Source organism: Lutra lutra, chromosome 10 (assembly GCF_902655055.1).
Source record: "Lutra lutra chromosome 10, mLutLut1.2, whole genome shotgun sequence".
NCBI classification, from domain to species: Eukaryota; Metazoa; Chordata; class Mammalia; order Carnivora; family Mustelidae; genus Lutra; species Lutra lutra.
Window position 1 is genome coordinate 95,138,116 of NC_062287.1, and position 22,521 is coordinate 95,160,636.

The 22,521-nt window shown below is 47.9% G+C and overlaps 1 protein-coding gene across 6 annotated transcripts in view; it reads left to right on the forward strand.

The window, feature by feature from the left end:
- The window catches only part of LOC125079411 (very-long-chain 3-oxoacyl-CoA reductase), a 339,719-nt gene that overhangs the window by 299,570 nt on the left and 17,628 nt on the right, over positions 1-22,521 (forward strand). The window contains exon 1 of one of the 6 annotated variants that reach the window (XM_047692987.1): positions 22,399-22,482. The exons of the other annotated variants lie outside the window; for them this stretch is intronic. Coding sequence (XP_047548943.1) covers positions 22,470-22,482 — 13 coding nt within the window. The 5' untranslated portion in view covers positions 22,399-22,469. Of the gene's footprint in view, positions 1-22,398; positions 22,483-22,521 lie in introns of those variants that run through there. 6 annotated transcript variants of the gene reach the window in all.

A 22,521-nucleotide genomic window follows, 5' to 3' on the forward strand; every position in this document is an offset into this window, starting at 1 on the left:
ATAGATAAGGGAGTAAAGCTGTTTTAAACATAGAAGGAAGAGAAATAATTTTTTACGCGCACGAAATCAGCTTGTGTTCTCCCCCCACCAAAGAAACGCTGAGGAAATACTTCAAGACTTTCCATTTGGAAAGACATTTTGGCCTGTTCAGAGGTTACATGGGGGACGGGGGTCGATCCCCTTTCAAGCTCTGTGTGTGTGTGTGTGTGTGTGTGTGTGTTTGAGAGGTTAAGAGCGTATTCTGTGGAGAGGATGCACAGGGGAAGAGTCTATCTGATTATCTGTTGAGATACAAGCACATCCAGCTGAGGGCTCTGGGGACTGCTATGAAGTAGAAACCTGCCAAATATTTGCACAGTGAATGCAAACAGGAGGGAGTCATGACCCTGGTGCTGATACTATGAAAGGAAGGAACGTAGGAGCAAATTTAAGAGTCTTCGAGGTCTTGTTCTCTCTGTCTGGCCAGATCTCCTCCTGGACACTGCCTCGGGCCCCTGGGAGGAGGTGAGAGCCCGGGACGTGGTCTGCTGTGGTCAGCGGGGCTGCCGTGTGGCTCTGGACATAGACCCCCTGCCTTTCCACCTGCTGTGTACTCAGCCATCCAACAAGACCTGGCCCTGGCTAGGTGTGGACAAACAGCCCCCCTCCCCCCCATACTGTTTTGGGGAGTGGAAACTTGATCGAGCTTTGGCTGGGCAGTTCAGTGATCCCTATCAAAAATGTAAAGACGTATCTACCCTGATTATGGCAAGTTCTCTTCTAGAACTATATTCCATAGATGTACTTGGACGTGTGTGCAGATGGGTGTATGAAGATGTCCACTGCAGTGTTATTTATGCTGGCAAAAAAGGAAAAAAGTCAGAGCGATTTAATATCTACCCTAGGAAATGGCCTGATAAATGTGCCTCTCCTTACTGCGTGGGCCTGTAAAGCTGCAGGGTGGTTTTCCCCACGTCCCTCTTGAATGCTTCCTGACTCCAGAGTGTTCCTTCTCAGTGCCCTCTTTGGAGTTCACCTTTCTCAACAATAAAGAATTGTCTGGCCCCAAGTGTCAATAGTGCTAAGGATGAGACGCTCTGGGCTAGACCAGGGCCTGGGACACAGGAAACGCTCTTCAGTATGTGATGAATGAGCACAGTCTGACACATACTAGGGACTCGAGAAATAATCACTAAGTGATTGAGGGGAAGAGAACGAGGTAGATCCATACAGACCAACAAGGACAGAAGTCTAAGATACATTGTAAAAAAAAGCCAGGTGCAGAACGGCATGGTTATTACTATCACTTTTCGATTAAAAATGCCTATGACTCTGACTACCTATGAATAGGAAATGTAGGTAAAAGAACACGAGTAAGTCTTAATGGTCGTCTCTGTGAGTGGGACAGAGTTCAGGGTGGGAAACAAGGGAAAACATTGGTTTTGTACTTCATAGGGTTTTTGAGCTGTTTTAAATTTACATCACGAGCATATCATGTTTCTAGGACACCCACCACCACCACCACCAAACCCAGCTTCATTAGAAAACCGAAACCACAACATGAGGACATCCTGGTCTACATCAGTCGCCGCAAGACTTGGATGTAGGAAGTGGGCTGGGGCCTGGTGGACTGAATTTCTGGGTCAGGGAAGCCGGATGTGGGTTTTTCTAGCCTGCAGCGGTGCTCCCCTTCCCTGTCAACCACTTCTGGCCCTGAGCTCGTCTCCACTGGCCTTCATATCAACCCTGAGAGGAAGGCTTGCCACCATTTTTACTGTTGAGGAAACTGAGACGGAGGAATTATAGACGCTCGCTGAAGGGCAGACAGCAGAAAAGTGCCCTTTCGGCTTTGACCCCACAGTTAACGGGTGGGGAGGGTCGTGTATTAGGTTTCTACTGCTCTGAAACAAAATATCCCAAACAGCAGCTCCAGACAACAAACATTTATTACCTCACAGCTGCTGTCAGGCGGTGGGCCAGGCCTGCTGTCCCTTGAAGGGGGAGGATCCGCTTCCCCTCACCCTGCGGGCATTGGCAGCCCTCAGTCCCTCCCTGGCTCTTAGTCAGAGAGAGAACCCAAGACAGAAGCACAGTGTTTTATGACCTCATCTCACGAGTGACATGCTGTCACTTCCGGTCACACAGGACAGCGTGGGAGGAGGCTACATAAGGGCGTGATTTCTGGCTAGTGGGATGATTGGGGGGCTGGTGACCACAGGGGCAGGAGTGGTAGGAGGACCCACCTAGAAGAGAGCTGGGATGCCGTGGGAGGCACCAAGGACAGACACCTGTGGGGACGAAGGGGTCTGGGCCTCCAGAGCACCCCCCCTGCCCCACGGGGGTGCTTCTGCTCCAACCCTGAGATATCACAGGCGAGTCATTGTGTCCTCTGGGTCTCAGCGTCCTCCATCCAGGGCCAGTGGGGACTCGACCACCTTAGCCTTCCCTCCTCGCAGGGGTGTGGTGATACAAATGTGGGGAGTGCCCGGGAGCCCGTGGGCACCATCAGCGCCGTAATGACAGGCATGAGTGAGCTGCTCAGGACAAATGTGCTCACCGAGCTGGCCATGTGATACGTGCTAGATAAACACTTGGTGGCAGGCTAATGACCCCTTTTCTAAACACATGTATTGAATGTTTATTGCTACCGGGTCCTTTACTAGGCCTACAACTCATGCATTACATCAGTGTTTGCTCCCAGCACCCCCTGCAAGGCTGGTAATAACATTAGCCCTGTTTCATAGGTGGGAAACCAAGGCAGAGAAGGTTCAGAACTTTGCCAAAGCCACACGGGACTTACGTCCAGATTGGGACGGTTCCAAGGCCTCTGTTCTTGCCTCTGCCCCCCACCCCCTCTCCTGCAGTGGGAATCAGGGCCCCTTAACGGGGAGGGCATGAGTCTGGGGCCTAACAGTCACCTCACAGGCCTCTAGGTCCTCCATTCCTCACTAAAGAGCTGGAGAAGGTGCGGCCCCAAGACAAGAAGCAACTTCTTCCCTCCTTGAGTAAGAGGCAGAGCCCGGACCAAAAGCCTCCTAAGAGCCAGACCAGTGGTCTTTTACTTCTGTCTGGAAGCCCAGTCCTCATACCAGCCCCTCCACGGTACGCCTCTAACAAGCATGAGATTGGTCCATTTTGAAGGGTGGAGGTAATTCCCAAGAGGTAACATGCTAGAAAGAGCCTGAGCCACGGCAAGATGGCAAGACAGAGATCTGTGTTAAGTCCTTGGGCAAATATTTAACTTTTCTGAGCCTCAGCTTCCATATCTGCTCAAGGGGTCGATCACATTAATTCCTTAGTTGTTAGGATTAAATGAAATATGAGCAGTGAAAATACCTGGTATGTGGTAAGTACCAAAAGCATATTTGTTTCTTTGTTGCCTTTCGTCCTTTTAGATCATTAATGCAGAAGCTCCAACTCTCCCTCCAATAAAACTGTTCTTATTTGCATTAAAAAAAGGGGCCCTCAGTCTAGCCTGCTAGGGTTTTTCCCCTAACATCCCTAAACACTGCTTTCAACCAGGGAAAACTTCCACAACACTGATGGGGGCTTTCTTTTCTGTGCCTTGATCAAACCAGACTTGAAGCCCCCAAGAAAAGGGAGTCTTGATGTAGCTGGCTAATTTCAACCAAGTGCCCCTCTAGTGGGCCAGGTTGGGGGAAGTTCCTGCCATTTTTCTGGAGTGGAAAAACCCCAGGTCACTGGGTGGTGGCTGTCACAGTATTGCTGGCCAGCTTAGTCACCGGGGGCAGGCCTAGGAGGTGGTTGGATTCCAGCAACTGAGGTCCCTTGGGGAGCAGCTGCTTCTGTCCTGGCTGAGCTGGGGAAGGGGGCCCGGGAGGGAGAGCAGACATTCTAGAGACACTCATCTAGTCTGCAGTGGGACTGGAAAGGATCCCAAATTCTCTCCTAGCTACTCTGGTCTGAAGTTTTGGTCTGAAAACCAGGCCTCTGTAGTTGGCTCACTCTCAAATGGTTGACTTAATAGAACCAAAAAAGGATAGTATCCACTCAGGTGGGGAGGTTGGGCTCTCAGGAACTGAAAGGTGGTCAGACCAGGCCTCGAAGGTCATTTCCAGCCCCCAAAGGACAGAGCTCCATGATTTGGGACTTTCCTCTGGATCAAGTAGGTAAGAATGGGGACTCATAGACAAACCTGCTGCAGCATTGTGAGGGGAGAAGCGGGGCCAAGAGCCAAGACCCAGGGTGGTTAGTGGAAAGGGCACCAGATAGCAAGTCCGAGCTCTGAATAACCCTGTGACCGCAGGCAAACCACTTCCCTCCGTGAGCCTCAGTTTAGGGAGAACATGCTCCTTCCCAGGCCCTTCCAGCTCTGAAAATCTCTGGTTCATTTCTCGGGTTTTTGCCTCATCCCTGCTCATCTGGAGATCTGCCAGTACACAAGTATTTATGGAACATTTGGCACCTTGTCAGGTGAGGTGGGAGAAATAGGTCATTTTAGAGCCAGCCTCTGTCCTCCTGGAGCTCATCAAGGACACTCAGATTACATGTGGGCACACACACACAGAGTGGGTACCCTATACCCAGTGGTTGGTGCCTATTATAGGGGACCAGAGGAAAGGAGAGCAAGGTGGCAGAGGCTGGTCTACAAAGACTTTCTGGAGGAGGTGGAATTTGAGGCAGGCTTTGGAGGATGGGGAGAATTCATGAGTTTAGGAGAAGGGAGCAGGGTGTCTGTGCAAGTCCTTGTGAGAAGTCAGGACTCACACATACAGTTGTGTGGGATGTGCACTGCACAACTCCCTTTTCATTGCAGTCCATGGGACTAGCTCTCCTTGAGTATAACCTCCCTGGCTTTATGTGACAGCCCTGGAAAAAATGCTGGGATAGGTGTCTCCCAGGGCTGCTGAAGGGGGAAGCATAATCCCTGGACTGCCCACTTGTCCCCACCCCAGACCCCGGTGGTACAATTCTCTTGACCTTGGGGGCATAAACTCTGTTCCTTCCTGAACAAGGCTCCAAGTGTTCATGGAAAAAGTTCAAAGAGATCAGATTCAGATGCTTCTTCCATTGCTTTGTGGGATTCTCAACAAGTGGCATAACCTCTCCAGGCCTCAGTTTCCTCCTGAAAGTGGGCATCATAAGAGTTCCTCTCTACCAGCTGTGGAGGACATGAAAGCAGATCATGTATGTAAAGTGCTAGTCCTGGGCTTCAGAAATGATGCATGTTATGATGACTGACTTGCAGACACAGGGAGAGGATGGGTGGTTGGTTCCTGGAAGCCCCTGGGTGCTGAGGAGGGCTGGGAGTGAAGGGAGGGACAAGGAGCTGGTGACTAGGCTGGGCAAAAGCCATTGCCAAATAGCAATGATTTTATCATAATCTTTAAATGCTCCCAGGGCACTCGCAGAGTCTTGTGGGAGAACTGTTTTAGGAAAAAGCCAGCCCCCAAGAGATTGGAGTTTTTTTTCCATGCCCAGCAGGGATGCTGGGCCGCTCCCTGGATCTGTGCCTCTGTGTGTCCATCATCCCACTGGGGGAGGGTGGGGAAGGACCTTGTAGTGGCTAGACTCCTTGGCCTGGGTGCTGCCCACCCCACATATAACTGGGGGAAGCTGAGCTTTCCAGGGAATAGCATGACTCCGGACAGACTGCTCAGCCAGACTACTGGGCACTCCCAGCATTGGGGTCTATAATGGTCAGTCTCAGCTTCGTTCTGCTTACACCAGCTCTGTAGACACAGGCCTGAGCAGCAGGAGGCCCAGACTTACCCCAGTTCCCCCCAGGTTTGCCTTCTGGAACCAGGAATCTGCGGATAGTCAGGACAAAGCTTCTCCCAAAGGCTTGGCCTCAGCCCAGGCTCAGTTGCCTCTTCCAGTGGCACATGCAGACAGAAGGTGAACGGCCTGCACCTGGTGGGGGCACCAGCCCATCCGTCCTTCAGGACCCATTCTAGAAGGATTTCCAGGCTTAGGCCCGCATAAGAATGATTTTAAAAAATAATAACTGCTTGTTCTTTTAATAAAACAGCTTTCTTGAGATATAACTCTTGTTCTTTTAATAAAACAGCTTTCTTGAGATATAACTCACAGATCTTAAAATTCACCCTTTAAGGGTATCCAGTTCAGTGATCTTAAGCATATTCACAAAGTTGTGCAGCCATCAATCCCCATTATCTAATTCCAGAACATTTTCATCAAAGAAACCCACACCCAATTAACAGTCACTTTCCATTCTCACTTCCTCCCAGCCCCTGGCAACCACGAATCTCCTTTTTTGTCTATGATTATTTCAGGCGTTTCATGTAAATGAAATCATATAAACTGTCTTTTATGACCAGTGTCTTTCACTTAGCGTAATATTGTCAGTGTTCGTGCATATTGTAGCATATGCCAGTACTTTAATTCCTTTTTATGGTTGAATGATATTCCATTGCATGGATCTACCACATTCTGTTTATCCGTTCATCAGTTGGTGAACTGGATTGTTGTTTCCAGCTTTTGGCTGTTACGAATAATACCATTGTGTTCATTTTTGTATAACTTTTTGTCCTTACCGGTGTTTCACATTCTCTTGGGTATGTACCTGGTGGTGGAATTGTTGGGTCATATGGTAATGCTCAGTTTAACTTTTTGAGCAATGGCCAAACTGTCTTCCAAAGTGGCTGCATCACTTTATAGTCCAACCATCAGTATACGAGACTTGTAGATTTCTCTACAACCTCGCCAACACTTGTTATTTTTATTTTTTTTTAGTCTGTCCATCCTCATGAGTGTGCATCGTATCTTACTGTGATTTTGATTTGCCGTTCCCTCATAACTAATGACATTGAACCTTGCTCTGAGGGTTTACTGGCTATTTTTACAATTTCTTTGGAGAAATGTCTCTTCAAATCATTTGCCCATATAACAAATTGGGTTATTTTTCTTGCTATTATTGAGTTGTAAGCGTTCTTTATATATTCTAAATATTAGGTTTTTATCAGAGAGATGATTTGCAAGCATTTTCTCGCACTCTGAAGATGGTTCTTTTACTTTTTTGACAGTGTCCTTGGAAATACAAAATTTAATTTTAATTTTGACAAGGTCCAATACATTTTTTTCTTTGGTTACTTGAATTTTTGGTGCCCTATCTAAGAAATCATCACCTTATGCAAACTCATGAAGATTTACTTCTGTTTTTCTTCTAAGAGTTTTATAGTTTCAGCTGTTACACGTTGGTCTCTGACCATTAGGAGTTACTTTAAATATGGCGGGGGTCCAAGTTCACCCTTTTGCATGTGGATATCCAGTTGTTCTATATCATTTGTTGAAGGCTATGCTTGCCCCCATTCAATTGTCTTGATACCTGTGGAAAATAAGTTGACCCTAAGTGCATGGGTTTATTGATAAGGTCTCAATTCTATTCCACCAACCTGTATGTCTGCCTTTTCCCCCAGTACCACACTATCTTGATTACTGCAACTTTGTAATAAATTTTGAGATTGGGAAGTATGAGTTCTCCAGCTTTGTTTTCTTTTTCAAGAAATTTTCTTTTTGTAAATTGTTTTGCTTATGTAGGTCCCAAATGAATTTTCGTATCAGCTTGTCAATGTCTGTCTGCAAAGACAGCTGGGATTTAATAAGGATTTTTATTGAATCTGTAGGTCAATTTGGGGATTATTATCATCTTAACAATTTGTCTTTCATCCATAAACATGAGATGTCTTTCCATTTATTTAGATCTTCTTTAGTTTCTTTCAGTGATGTTTTATAACTTTAAATGTATAAATCTTAGCACTTCTTCTGTTAAATTTATTCCAAAGTACTTGTTTCCTCAATTTCATTTTTTAATTGTTCATTGCTAGAGGGTTGAAATACAACTCATTTTTAAGATTTTGATCTTGTATCCTGCAACCTTGCTGAATTCATTCATTAACTGTGTGTATGTGTGTGTGTGTGTTCACACATACTTTTGAACATGTGTTTCCTTGAGATTTTCTATATATAAGATCATGTCATCTGCAAATAGTTTCCTCCTCCTTCTCCTTCTTTTTTGCAATCTGGATGCCTTCTATTTTATATTTTATTTATTTTATTTTATTTTATTTTATTTTTCTTGCTTAATTATCCTGGCTAGAACCTCTGGTACAATACAGAATAGGAATAGTGAAAGCAGACATTCTTTTCTTGTTCCTGATCTTGGGGGAAAAGCTTTCAGGCTGTCACCATTAAGAATGATGGTAAGTGCTGGGGCGCCTGGCTGGCTCAGATGGAAGAGCATGTGACTCTAGATTTTAGGGCTGTGAGTTTAAGCCCCACGTTGCGTGTAGAGATTACTAAAAAGAGAGAGAGAGAGAGAGAGAGAGGAGAGAAAGAGTGAGAGAGATGTTAACTGTAGATTTTTTTATAGATATCTTTATCAGATTAAAGAAGGTCCCTTCAATTCCCATTGAGTACTTTTATCATGAAAGGGTGTTGGATTCTGTCAAATGCTTTTTCTGATGCTATTAAGATGATCATATGGTTTTTAATCCTAATTCTATTAATATGGTGTGTTACATTGATCGATTTTTGGATGTTAATGCAACCTTGCATTTTTGGGATAAGTCTCACCTGGCCATGGTGTATAATCCATTTTATGTGCTGCTGGATTCAGTTTGCTAGTATTTTAAGTTTTAATGTCTATATTTATAAGGGATATCCTTATGGACTTTTTTCTTGTGCTAATTTTGTCTGGTTTTGATATCAGGGTAATACTGGCCTCACAAAATCAATTAGGAAGTACTCCCTCCTTTCCTATTTCTTGGAAGAGTTTCAACTGATTCTTCCTTAAATGTTTAATATAATTCACCAGTGAAGCCATCTGGGTCTGGACTTTTCTTTGTAGGAAGATTTTGACTACTAATTCTTTCTCTTTACTTATCATAGATCTATTCAGATTTTCTATTTCTTCTTGAGTAAATTTTAATAGTTTGTCCATTTCTAGGAATTTGTCCATTTAATTTAAATTTCTAGGAACTTGTCCATTTAATTTAAATTACATAATTTGTTGGCATACAGTGTTTGGTAGTAGTCCCTTATAATCCTTTTATTTCTGTAAGGTTAGTATTCTTGGTACTATGTCCTCTCTTTCATTTTTTATTTTAGTAATTTTAATATGTTTTTTTCTTGGTCAGTCTAGCTAAAGCTTGGTCGATTTTTTTTTTTAAATTCAGTAAATATTTTTTGAGAACTACACTGTGTCAGGCATTTTTCTTTTTCTTTCTTTCTTGTTTTTTTAAAACATTTTTTTCCTTTCTAAGAAAAATATAATTCCAGGGCACTTAACATACAGTGTTACATTAAGAGGTTTGTCAGCAGTTGTGTTAACTTTTCAAAGAATCAACTTTTGGTTTTGTTGATTTTCTGTATCGTTTTTCCATTCTCTATTTCATTTATTTTGCTCTGATCGTTATTATTTTTTCCCTCCTGCTTGCTTTGGGTTTAGTTTGTTCTTCTCTTTATTATTTCTTTATTTTTAATCAAGATATAATTGACATGTGTAACATTGTATCAGTTTCAGATGTACGCCATAATGATTTGACATATGTATATATTGTGAAATGATCACCACGATAAATCTAGTTAACATCCATCATGTAACTATGTATATAGTCACAAATGTTCTTCTTGTGTTGGGAACTTTTAAGATCTGGCCTCCCAGCAACTTTCAAATATATAATACACTATCAGTAACTCTAGTCACTAGGTTGTACATTACTTCCTATGACTTATTATATAACTAGAAATTTTTACCTTTTGACCCTTCACCCCCACTTCACGCATTTCTGAAGTTTTTAAGGTGGAAAATTAGGTTATTTATCTGAGATCTTAATTCTTTTTAAATATCTTTGTTTACAGCTATAAATTTCCCTCCAAGCACTGCTTTAACTGCATCTCCTAAGTTTGGTACATTGTGTTTCATTTTTACTCAAAAAGCATTTCTAAAGAAAGGATGAATACCCAAGTTTTGTAGCAACATGGATGGGACTGGAAGAGATTATGCTGAGTGAAATAAGTCAAGCAGAGAGAGTCAATTATCATATGGTTTCACTTATTTGTGTTGCATAACAAATAGCATGGAGGACAAGGGGAGATGGAGAGGAGAAGGGAGTTGAGGGAAATTGGAAGGGGAGGTGAACCATGAGAGACTATGGACTCTGAAAAACGATCTGAGAATTTTGAAGGGGTGGGGGGTGGGAGGTTGGGGGCACCAGGTGGTAGGTATTGTAGAGGGCACGGATTGCAAGGAGCACTGGGTGTGGTGCAAAAATAATGAATATTGTTATGCTGAAAAAATAAAAAAAATTATTAAAAAAAAGCATTTCTAATTTTACTGTGTTTTCTTCTGTACTCCATGGGTTATTTAAGAGTGTGTTGTTTAATTTTCATGTATTTTCTTCTGTTAATTGATTTTTAATTTTATTGTGTTTGGAGAACAGACTTTGTATTACTTCAATCCTTTTAAATTTTTTGAGACCTGTTTTATGGCCTAAAGTATGGTCTGTCCTGGAGAATGTTCCTTGTGGACGTGGGAGGAATGTGTTTTCTAATTTTTTGGGTGGAGAGTTCCTTAAATATGTTAGATCTAGTTGGTTTATAGTGTTCAAATTTTCTATTTCATTGCTGATCACCTGTCCAGTTATTATGTATCCTTATTGAAAGTGGGGTAAATTCAATATCTGGGCTTCCTTGGGGATACTTCTGACTACTTTTCTTTCCCCCTGGGTATGGGCCAGACTTTCCGTTTCTTTATGTGTCTTGTAATTTTGTTGTTGTTGCTGAAATGTAGATATTTTCAATAATACAATGTAGCAGCTCTGAAAATCAGAGTCTGTCCCATCACTAGGGTTTGTTATTGTTGCTGTTTACTGGACCAATTCTGTGAAGTCTGCAATCTTTATCATGTATGGCCCCTGAAGTCTCCGCTTGTTAGCCTACTGCTCAGCTAATGATCAAACAGAGATTTCCTTAAATGCCAGATCCAGTAAGTCTCTCCGGAATTTGCCAAAGGCTCTGCATGTGTTGGGGCATATGTTCAGTGTGTTGGTGGACAGTTTACAACTAGGCCTTTAGCCTTCCTCTCCTTATGAGGAGGCTCAATGTCAAGAGGTTAAGGCCTTCTTAGATCTTTCCTGGGTGTGCTCCAAGCCCCCTGCATGTATGTGGAATCCTAGATTCCCAGAAATATATTAGCACTTTTCACAACCCTCTATGGACATTCCATTCTGGTGTCTGCTTTTAAGTCTTTAACCCTGAGTGGGCCTGGGAGATCAAAAAAGAGGAGGGAGCAAAAAAAAAAAAAAAAAAAAAAAAGGAGCTAATATTTGATGAGCACTTACTATGTGCCAGGTCCAGTGTTAGCGCTCTCACCATGAACCTTTTTTTTTTTTTAAGGATTTTATTTATTTATTTGACAGACAGACATCACAAGTAGGCAGAGAGGCAGGCAGAGAGAGAAGGAAGCAGGCTCCCTGCTGAGCAGAGAGCCCGATGTGGGGCTCAATCCCAGGACCCTGAGATCATGACCTGAGCCGAAGGCAGAGGCTTTAACCCACTGAGCCATCCAGGCGCCCCTCACCATGAACCTTTTTAACCCGATTCTTGTAAGAACTCAGTTGATTTTTTTTTTTTTTAAATCACTTCCATCTTGTGATGGAGAAGCACTGCTGTGGCAGAAGCACAAAAAACAGAAAAGAATTCACCATTTGACCAGCTATGTGCTCTTGGGCACATTTCTTCACCTTTCTGAGCCCCAGCCTTTTTACCCATTAAGTAAATGTTCCAGTAGAAAATCAGCTGAGTTCGGGGGCACCTGGGTGGCTCAGTCGAACAACTGACTCTTGGTTTCAGCTCAGGTCATGATCTCAGCATGGTGAGTTCAAGTCCTGCATCAGGCTCTGCACGCAGCTCAGAGTCAGCTTGGGAGTCTCTCTCTCCATCTCCTTCCACCCCTTCCCCCTATTTGCATGTGCACATACTCTCTTTCTCTCCCTTGTTCTCTCTCCAAATAAATAAAATAAAATCTTAAAAAAACAGTTATTAAGTAAGATATGGTTAGGTGGTATGCTGTCAGGGTGAAAGTTGAGCATGATGGAAGTTGGTCTGATACTACATTCTACCCAGAACCCTCCACTCTGACAGTGGGAGTTAGGGTCGGGGAGGGCAAGATGGGGGTGTCCCAATGACCGTGTTCAGTAGGAGTTTCTGCAATAATGGAAACTTTCTTCTATCTGGGCTGTCCAATATGATAGCCACTGACCACATCAAATACTTGAAATGTGGCTAGGATGACTGAAGGATTTCATTTTTACATTGTATTTATTTTTAATTCTTTTAAATTTGAATTCAGATGGCCACATGTGACTAGTGGCTGCTGTGTTGGAGAGATTAGCTGTGGCCAAGTTCAGCTCAGCTGCTCCACAGCTCTGCCAGCTTCACTGAGCCTGGAGTTGTGGTATGTGGAGCCAGAGAAGGGTTCTGCCCCTAAACCTGGACAGTGTGGTTATGCAGTCTTGTTCAAGGGACTTAGCCTTTCCATGCCTCAGTTTCCTCATGTGTAAAATAGGACTAATAATTGCTGCCCCGTATATCATGTTGGCTTGTGATGAGGGTCATGTGACTAACACAGGAAAGAATGTTTTATAAATCATTAAATAGTAGAGAAATGGAAAAAATGGTCTAAAACTATCTTCAGAGTAGATGAGTTTCTTGGAACCAGTGCGGTCTGATTGAGCCGGATTGGGGAGGCAGCGTGAGTGAACTGGGGCTCATGGAATCTGACCTGTCACACAGCCTGGACCCAGGCTTGTGCTCTCGGCCACACAGCCTGGGGCTGACCTCGTACTGGGGCTGTTCTGGGCTGAAGGGACCAGGTGATCGGATGAGAGGCCCTCAGGGAATAGATTCTGACCCCAGGCTGGATCCATACCCTTGTCCCAGGTTTCCCCACCTAAGTAAAAGGAAACTTGATCTTTCCACTGGTCCTCCTTGAGGCCTTTCTTCCTCTCCCACCACACCCCTGTAGGCTTGACCTCTACCCAGAATCGGCCACTTCTTATCATCCTCCCAGGACCATCCGGAGCCATGTTATCACCCCCTCACCCTGGGGATATTGCGTATCTCCTATCTGGTCCCACCCTTGATCTTCTACAACAGCACCCTTTCCACTGTAATCAGAGAGCCTTTCCAGTGCTACATCGGATCAGGTCTTGCTCAAAACCCTACAAAGCCTTCCTGCCCCACGGGGGAAGGCTGTGTCCTCCCGAGGGCCTACAGAACCCTCCTGTTCCCTCTGACCTCGTCTCCAAATCCTCTGCTCTGGCCACGAAGTCTCTTGCCGGGCCTGGAAGACATTAAGCTTCTGGGCCTTTTCACTTATGATTCCCCTGCCAGGCGGCCTCCTGGCTCATCCTTCCTGCCTGCAGGTCTCAAATATCACCTTAACAGAGAGGCTTTCTGTGTACACCTGACAAGATGGTCAGCCCCTGCTCATGTACACCGACTGCCCAAGGACAGTGCCTGGGGCATAGCTGGTGCTCAGTCATTCTTGCTGGATGAATGACATTCTGGGCAGATGGGCTCACCGGCAGCTCAGGAGACGTGCTCTGTGGTTTGGACACCCCGACTGCCCCCCTCGGACTGCAGAGGCCCCGTCTGTACTATGAAGCCCAATAAAGAACTTCCTTATAGTTGGAAAGAGTCTGAGGGCCGCAGCACCGTAGGGGTCCCTGTTCTGCTTGCATGCTGACTTGATGGCTCGGGGATGTGGCCCTCCTGAGGAGTGCTGGACCTTGGGCTGGCTGGTCAAGGTGTCGCTTAGGAAGAAGAAGGCTAGAGGACAACTTGCACAGAACATGGGTCTCTTGGAAGCAGCTCCAGGGGCCTGGGTTCCTTTTAGACACTTAAGTCAGGGTCACCCGAGCCTTGGTGTGCTTTGGTTTTGTCTTTAATGTACTCAGGGGCCCCTCCTGTCTTTCTTGCGAGGAGGCCCTGCGGCCTGCCTCTCCCCTTCCGGTCTGAGTCTAGCCCCCCAGCATTCTTCTTCTCACTTCCCGAGCAGTATTTCCATAGAATTCTCTGGCTTGAGAAATTTTCCGAATCTTGATCTGATAGTTCTCCCTCCTCTCCCCACCTCAGACCCCAAATTGCAGAGCCCCGCCCCCCTGTTTCTCAAGAACATGGACAGGTGTCCAGGAGCCAGGCTCCCCCTACCTTGCCCCATCCCTCCCTTTTCTTCTCCAAGCCCCAGAAGTCAGCCGGCTGCTGCTTGGCTATTTTTATCCCAGGAGCTTTCTCAAGGAGAGAGCAGCATGGTCCCTGAGCCAAAGCACGGGGCTGTGTCCCTGTGGAAAACCTCCCCTCATGGGGAAAGAATCTTTTTTTTTTTTTTTTTTCAGGAAGGGGCCCTGGCTTGAAGCCTTCAGTTTTTGTGCGTTCTTTGCTAATTTATCAGGGTTTCAGTTGTTGATCTGGTGTGTTTTTATAGGAATGAAAGCAGCACCAGATTATGAATTAGGCCTGGATGTTGTCTCTGGTGTAATTGGGATCAGCCTGGGTTTGGATTTCTTTCTTTCTTTCTTTTTTTTTTTTTAAAGCTTCTTATTTGTGTCAACAGCGGAATGGAGCGAAGAAGTATAACAAGGCAGGGGTGACCGTGCGGAGCACAGCTAGTGTGTCCTGACCTGCCACTAGCCCCCAATTCTAGCTTCTGTGCTTACAAGCTCCCTAGGAAGAAGGGACAGCTAGTGTCCAGGTTTTATATGTGGGGCAACAGAGACGCAGAGAGGTCAAGGAACATGCCCAAGGTCTTCCAGGAACACGTGAAAGCACAGAGATTTACCCCCAGGATCTGGAAAGCACCTGATGGCTCAGCTTCCCGGGTTTAAACCTCAGCCCTCCCTCATGGTCGCTGTGTGACTTGAGGCCTCCCCTCTCTGAGCGTTGTGTCCTCGCCTGTACAGTAGGGGTCATAACGCTGGCCTCACCATTTGGGAGGCTTCAGCGAGAGGCTGTGTAAAGAGCCGGGGGCAGAGAAGAAAATGAATGTTAGCGTCTTTCCTTCTGGGGAGGCTCCCAGGTCACGTCAGTTCCTGAAGAGCCGGGTGTCTGTCAGGCGCCCCAGGCATGTCTGAGGAGGTTCTGCCCCTTGTTTATCTTGTCCTGGGAGTTGTCCTTTTCCATGGCCTTGGAAAATCTGAGGACTGGACGGTCATGCCCTTTGAAGATGCCTCTTTTTGAAGAGAGGAAAAGAGTAGGGAGGGAAAGAAAGGGAAATGTCGGGAGAGGTTCCACAGGTTGAGTCCCTGTGTCGTCCCTGTGTGAGTCCACATCCTCTGAGAAGCAGACGCCACAGCAGGAGTCAAGACATAATGTATTTATCGGAGGAAACACCTGTGAGGCATAAGGGGGAGGGAGGGGAAGGAGACCCTTCCGACGGGGCCATTCTGGTGAAGAAGAGAGAACGAAGGGGACTCGGGGCAAGAAGAGTCTTGCATTGTCTTGCACAGTCTTGCACAGTTCCAGGAAAGGCTCAGCCAGGCCAGTGGGGCATCCTTGAGCCAAACTAGGCTGCTGGAGGTACCCCCATGTCTCCCGCTAATAGCCTGGGTCGGTCCCTTGGTACTCCATGGGCTGGCGGCAGCCTTGGGGGAGCAGACGCGGGCCGCAGGGAGAATGCGCTGGTGGATCCAGGTGGACAGGAGCTGGGGTGTCTGACCAGCGAGCCCCCTAGCAGGAGATAAATGCTCCTCCTCACCGCCGCCTGGGACACGACCCTGGGACACGCACTCAGGCTCCCTGAAGCTCAGACTCAGCATCTGGGAAACAGGGGTGACCATCATTGGATCCAGGGCTTTGGGTTTGTTTTAATTTTCTGTCGCTGTGTGATAAATCATCCCTGGCATTTTTGGCTTAAAACGATGATTCCTTATTTCTCATGATTCTGTGGGTTAATGGGCCTCAAGTTGGGTCATTTCTTCAGCTTCAACTTTTATTGCCAAGAGTACTTATGGGGCTGAAATCGGAGAGGCCCTCCTGGCAGGGGCTGGAAGGAGCAAGGTGCCTCTCACTCTCCAGGCTGTCTCTCCACATGGCCTAGCCTGAGCTTCCTTACAGCATGGCGGCTGGCTTCTAAGGCAAGCCTTCCAAGAGGAAGAGCCCCAGGGCCTGCGCACTTATCACGGTCCTGTTTGTATCATGCTGGCTAATGTCCCAACAGTCGGAGAACGTGGCATGGCCAAGCTCAGAGCTGGCACAGGAGGGGATGACACGGGGGCATTTGTCGTGGCCACCAGTGTTACCGGGTGCCCAGGGCTGTGGAGGAGGGGGCGTGATAACGTCGCTAAGTGCCTCAAACATGTGCCCAATAAACAGAGACTGGAACAGGATGAAACTGCTTTCTGAAGGGCTGGTGGGGAGTGGGGGTAGGTAGAAGGAGCCCTCTCTGGCCCTGAGGGGAACTTAGCAGACAAAGGATTTCAGAGCCTTATATCTGTCCAAGAATTCCCAGGAAGAAGGGAGGTGGTAGGGACCAGCTTCAGGGAATCTGGGTGTGGGGGGGAGACCCAGCTCCACAAGCCAGGGCAGCCTCTCAGGGGACAAGAGGACTTCCTGCCAAGAAGTTTCCCGGTGGGAAGGATATCACACACGTGTTGTAACTGGAAGGAAAAGTCCTGTGGAAGCTCAGCTGGCCGACTCCTGGGGCTGTAGGGAGGAGTCGGCTCCCTCTGGAATATTCCTTGTAATAGCTTCCGTCTCAGGAGAGTGGCGAGCGTGTAGTAGGTCTCAGTAGCCATGGACTGAAAGAATGAAAGTTTAAATAATCAGGCAGAAGAACGGTCTGGTGGATAGCTGGACAGAATTTGGAAGTGGGGAGGCTCAAAAGTATATGCATTCCTCTCAACCCCCTTCCCTTCTGTCTTCACAGATGGGCAACTGATGCCCAGAGATGCTTATTAACAACTTGCAGCCACACAGTGTGGAGGTGGCTGAGCTGGGTCTTGAACCCTGGTCCCCTGACGATAGCTCCGTGTGGCTCACACCCCACCATATCCCTTCTAGAGAAAGGGACATTTCAGGGGATCACAGCAAATGGGGCCAGAGCACAAGCATATGAGCTCGGTGTCTGCCAAGCCCAGACCGCCTCTCCCCGCCCCTGCAGGGAGCCAGGCCACCCGGTCACCCCACTGCTGTCCCTCAGCACACCTGAGGCCGAGGTCACTCGGTCTCCCTCCCAGGACCTGGAATCTCGAAGGAGACACCTTCCACTTTGAAGTGTGGGTGACATGAGTAGATAGTGTCACTGGAACATGAAACGAAACGCTTTTCTTTGTGCCCGAAGTGGAAACTGAACCCCGGGCAGGGGGAGGAAAGGGCACCAGAACAAACTCCTCTTTGCCGGCCAGAGCAGGGTGACCTTGGGGAAAAGCAAACAGAAAGGGCCCAGAAGAGGCCGACTTCACTGAGCCACTGGCAGGGAGAACAGGGAGAACTGTGGCAGGGAGAACAGCGTATTCATGTTGGAAGAGGTACTAAGTGCTGGCAGCATAGTAAGTGCTGGAAGGAAGGGGGACGCTGCCATCCAAAGAAATCTAGGCAAAGCCAGGAGCCGGAGGAGGAGAAGCTGGAGGGGGCGGCATTGGCAGGAGAGGGAGGCAGCGGGAGGGATAGAGCAGGGAGGCCAAGGGGACAGGCAGCACACTGGCCTGTGGGCTCTCATTGTGTTTTCCCTGGCAGGCCCACTTTGTTTGCCTTGGCATGCGAATCTCAGTCTTTGGGGGTTCTGATGAAAGCTGTGGTCTTGAGCATCCTTTTACCACCAAAGGTACAGGGAGGTAAAGTATGGGGTGGGAGGAGAGGCCCCCAGAGGCCCATCCACAGCCCCTCTTAGACAGTGGTTCCTAATGAGTGACATTCATCCCCAGGCCCAACCCAGAGACTCGGGGTCAGCAAGGCAAAGGTGGAACTCGGCACTGGTTTTGGGGAAAAGCTTCCTGGGTGATTCAGATCTAGCCTCTGGTTGAGAATGTTGTCTGGGGGCTTTAGGTGAAGACGTTGGGCTTTCAAGGAGCAAATGTATTCCAAGCTAGCAATGAGAGCAAGTGAATCCAAGCCAGGAACGTACCTCAGGCAGCTGGAGGTATCTCACGGGTTTGAGACCCCCAGCCGGCTCCATAAGGCGGTTAGTGACTCACATACCAGCTCTGGAAGAGCGCTACTGTCTTCCCATCATGCTCAGATTAAAACCCGAGGTCCTTATCAAGGTTCACAAAACCTTTTAAGGTCCTTCCCTTAAATATAGCCTCAGGGCCTTTGCACTCGCCATACCCTCTGCCTGGAACACTGTTCTCCAGAGATCCGCATGGATTGATCCCTCACTCCCTGTGGGTCTTTGCCTAATTACCCTCTCTAAATAGCATTCCCTCTCGCTCTGGATCCCCTCCCCAACTTGGATCTTTGCAGCACTTAGAGTCAGCAACTAGATTTATTGATATATGTTGTTCATTTTCTGTCACCTGCTGTAGAGGGTAAACGCGGGAGGGCTGTACCTGTTCTGTTGCCTTCTGTGTCACCAGCATCGAGAAGCGTGTCTAGCACCTGGCAGTTGCTCAATAAATGTTTGTTGAATGAATGAATAATGTGAATTTGCTCCTTCCTGTTGTCCAACAAGACACAAATGTCATTTTCCAGGTTTGTCAAAAACTCCTCAGAAACAGAGCTGCTTTTTGGCTGTGTTTTCCCATGTAAACAATAAACAAGTAAACACAATGCAGTTACTTGCCACCTACTGTATACTCAGCCCCCATAGGCTAAAGAGAGGTGTAAGCAAAGAGTTTCTCTCTTCCAGGTCTTCACAATGCAGTCAGGTGTGAGTGCTAAGGTCAGAACCCCTGGGTGGACAGCTGCTCAGGACTGGGACAGTCTTTGTTGTCTTGAGGAGCTGGAGAAGTCAGAGGGGCTTTGTGGAGGTGTGCCCTTTGGGGAACAGGACCCAGGAGGCAACCATGTGGGAACTGGCCTCAGGTCCTGCCAGAAGAAGAGGGGGTGGGTGGGCCAGACATCATGGCATTCCTCCTCCTCAGTTTCCCTAATCCAGGTGACCTCATACAACCTGGAGACCAGGCCGAACCTACCAGGACTGTTAGGGTACAGGTGCTGTGGCCCAGAAATCTGGGAAGAGAACTCACTAGGCCTGGATTTAGACATGCCTGGAGTCAGGCCAATTCAAGAGGAGTCATCTTGGACAAAGTTGAGGAAACCTGGCTGGGCCTCAGTTTCCCCATTTATAAGACAAGACCAAGGACACTTTCCTCACTGGGTTGTTGGGAAGCCCAGAATGTGGGCCTCTGGACTCATGTCAGCAAAGAGAGCCTCTTTACATTACAGACTCCTGGGTTCTGGCCACAAGGGTGCACAGGCCAAAGTCTTCTCAAACTTTCTGAGACTGTGTTCCATGGCTGTCTTTCTCTCAGATGGGTCAGGGGACCGTTTGCAATCCCCTCCCCCTCCTGCCCTCATTTCTGTGGCTGCCAGGCTCCTCTCTCTGAAGTGGATCTGTGTGTGTCCAAGTGGCTACTTCAGAACTCGGGGAACTGAAGTCAACAAACGGGGAGGTGGTGGGACATCTCGGTCTGGTCCTTAGGGGAGGAGCTCTGCCTTTCCCCACCTCCCACTGCCTTCTTCCTTGCTCTCCCAACCTGGAAAGAGAACCCCAGGGCCCTCTAAGTTAGGTCAAGTCAGATGCTGGACTCAGACTCTTGCTTTTGCTTCTGGAACAGAGATGCCAAAAGGAGCTGGGGAGGAGGAGGAGGAGTGGAGAGAGGGAACAACAGTGCTCCCCCCATCTGGATTCTAATCCCACCACTGATGTTTTCTAGTCTTGTGCCATTGGCCAAGGCACCCCACCTCTCTGAGCCCAGGGTTCCTGTCTGCAAGCTGGAGACCCCAGGAGAGCCTCAGAGCCCAGGGCTGCAGGTGGGTTAGAAGGGGTCATGTGGCCCACCCCAGCGCGGTGCCTGAGGTGCCCGGTGCCCAGGCTTTGCGGCTCACACTACGTGCACGGCACCTGGTGGCTCTGGGAGGGCTCGGCCCATCGCCCACCCTCCCTCCTCCTCGCAGCTGTGGAGGTGGTGGCCCTGTGTTGCGTGCCAGGAAGGAAAATAAGGGTTTAGCGCCCCCTCTTGGCGGGTCCTCGTTATAGCTGTTGTGGTCGAAGGGGGTGCCCCAGGAGAGGCGCCCATGCTGTGGCACGTTGTGGGCAATGCCCCACAATGTCCCCGTTGTGGGAAATGAGGGTTTTCCTCTGCGAAAGCCTTCATTCCACCGTCGACATTCACCTGATGCCTACAGTTAATTGATTCCCTCAATCCCATCTCAATTACTGGTAAATTGTCAAGACTCTTGAACAAACACTAACCAAGAACCAGCTCCCGCGCCCCCGTGCCTTGGAACTATGGCAGAACCTGAGAAGCTAAGTGAAGAGGCGGACCCAGACCGTAGACAATTGCATTAGGGTATTCAGCCATCCGTCCGTCCATCCATCCATCCATCCACACATCCAACCATCTATCCACTAATGTTACTTCCCTAAGGGCCAAGTACAGTTCTTTGTATTTGAGAAACATCAGTAAACAAAATAATTGAAGACCTTTGCCTTCACAGAGCTTATGTTTTAGGGGGACTGAAAAGAAACAATGTATATAATGAATAATAAAATGTATGGTACGTTTGGAGGGGAAAATTGCTGTAAAAAAATGGCAGGTAGAATGGGGAGAGGAGGCACCATGGTGTGGTAAGGGAGGCTATGGGTTGTGGAACGAAGTTGGTGGTCATAGTAGGCCTCTGGGAGAAGGTGATGTTTGAGCAGGGACAAGGCGGTGAGAGAGTGAGCCCACTGGGCATTGGGGGCAGGGCCATGCAGGCCCAGCTGGAGCAAAGGCCCAGAGGGACACTGCCTGGCTTGTGCGCTTTCTACCCTCAGTTTGGGTAAAGTGCATGGGATCTAGGGTGCGGGCCCTTCAAGTTGTCTGGGGAGTCAGCGAGGAAGATTCCTTGGAGCAGGTGACACGTCCATGCAGACTTGAAGGAGAAGCAGAGGTCTGCCGACCAGGTGAGTCTGTGAAAGGACTCGTAGATGCAGGGAACAGTAGGTACAAAGGGGGAATGAGAAGTCATGGCATGCTGGGCAAGTTAAGGAGGGCCAGCGTTTGGGCTTGTCGCAAGCAGGGGGCCTGGGAGGGGTGTGCAAAGAATGAGATTAGGGAGGTAGTCTGTGATTGATTATTCTAGAGTTGGATACGCCACATGAGGGAATTTGGATTCTGATGGTGCAGCTTGATGGCTGGGTTGCTGACAGTGTTTGCTTAAAACGTTTTGCTCACAGTGCTTACTTAAAAAAAAAATGAATTTGAATGCACCGAGGGAGGTCATCCACGCTGCAGTTAGCCAATATCCTCCCCATCTACCCTGTGCCTTAAGCCAGCTTTGCGCGTTTGTTACTCCTGTGTCCCTGAAGATATTTGACTTTATAATCCCTGTGGGGTGAAGGGGAGCCATGGGAGGATCTTGAGCCCAGGAAAGATGGGATCAGACTTTTCCACTGGGAGGTATTCTGGGGTTCCTGGGAGCCAAGGACCTTTTCTTTCATTCCAAGAGTCTTAGGGTCTAGTGCAGTCTAACATAGGATGTAATACACGCAGTATGGGTACATAATAGGTACCTAGTGAATTGGTTTTAGTTTTGTGTGTGTGTGTGTGTTTTAAAGATTTTATTTATTTATTTGACAGAGAGAGAGATCACAAGTAGGCAGAGAGGCAGGCAGAGAGAGAGGAGGAAGCAGGCTCCCCGCTGAGCAGAGAGCCCGACGCGGGGCTCCATCCCAGGACCCTGGGATCATGACCCGAGCCGAAGGCAGAGGCTTCAACCCACTGAGCCACCCAGGGGCCCTTTAGTTTTGTGTTTTAATGAATGGGGAAGGAAAAGATAAATGACAGAAGGGATGGGCCATCAGCACAGGCCAGGCTGGGGGATAGGTGAGGTCCCAGCCCTCTGGGGTGAGGTGCCCACCCACAGCTCATGCTTCCTCTCACCGTGGAGTCGGCTAGAGCAGCATCTCTCCAAGAGTTGTCCATCACGACCTGCCATGTTTGCTTTAGAATGTAGACTATGGAGCCAAGTTACAGACCTACTGAGTTGACACCCCTTAGTGGAGCCCAGGCATCTGTGCATTAGACAAACACCCACTAAAGTTGGAGAACAGTCACAAGGCAGGGTGTTTTCAGACCACAGGCTGCTTTTGGCTTTGTTTCTGTTTGTTGACCCTCAGGGGAAGCGGGACAGGAGCTGCCTGGGGTGAAGCAATAAGCTCACGCGAAGAGTTATTGGTGGTTCTTCCTGCCTTCTCATTTTGGTGTATATCCTCCCATTCAGCCTTCGCACCACCCTCCAGGAGGCAGGTTTCGTGACCCCCTTTAACCAGGAGTCACTGAAGATCCGAAAGACCTGGCGAGATGATGCAGTCGGGTAAGGCTGGGGGGTTGGGGCCAGTCTTTCTGGCAGTCA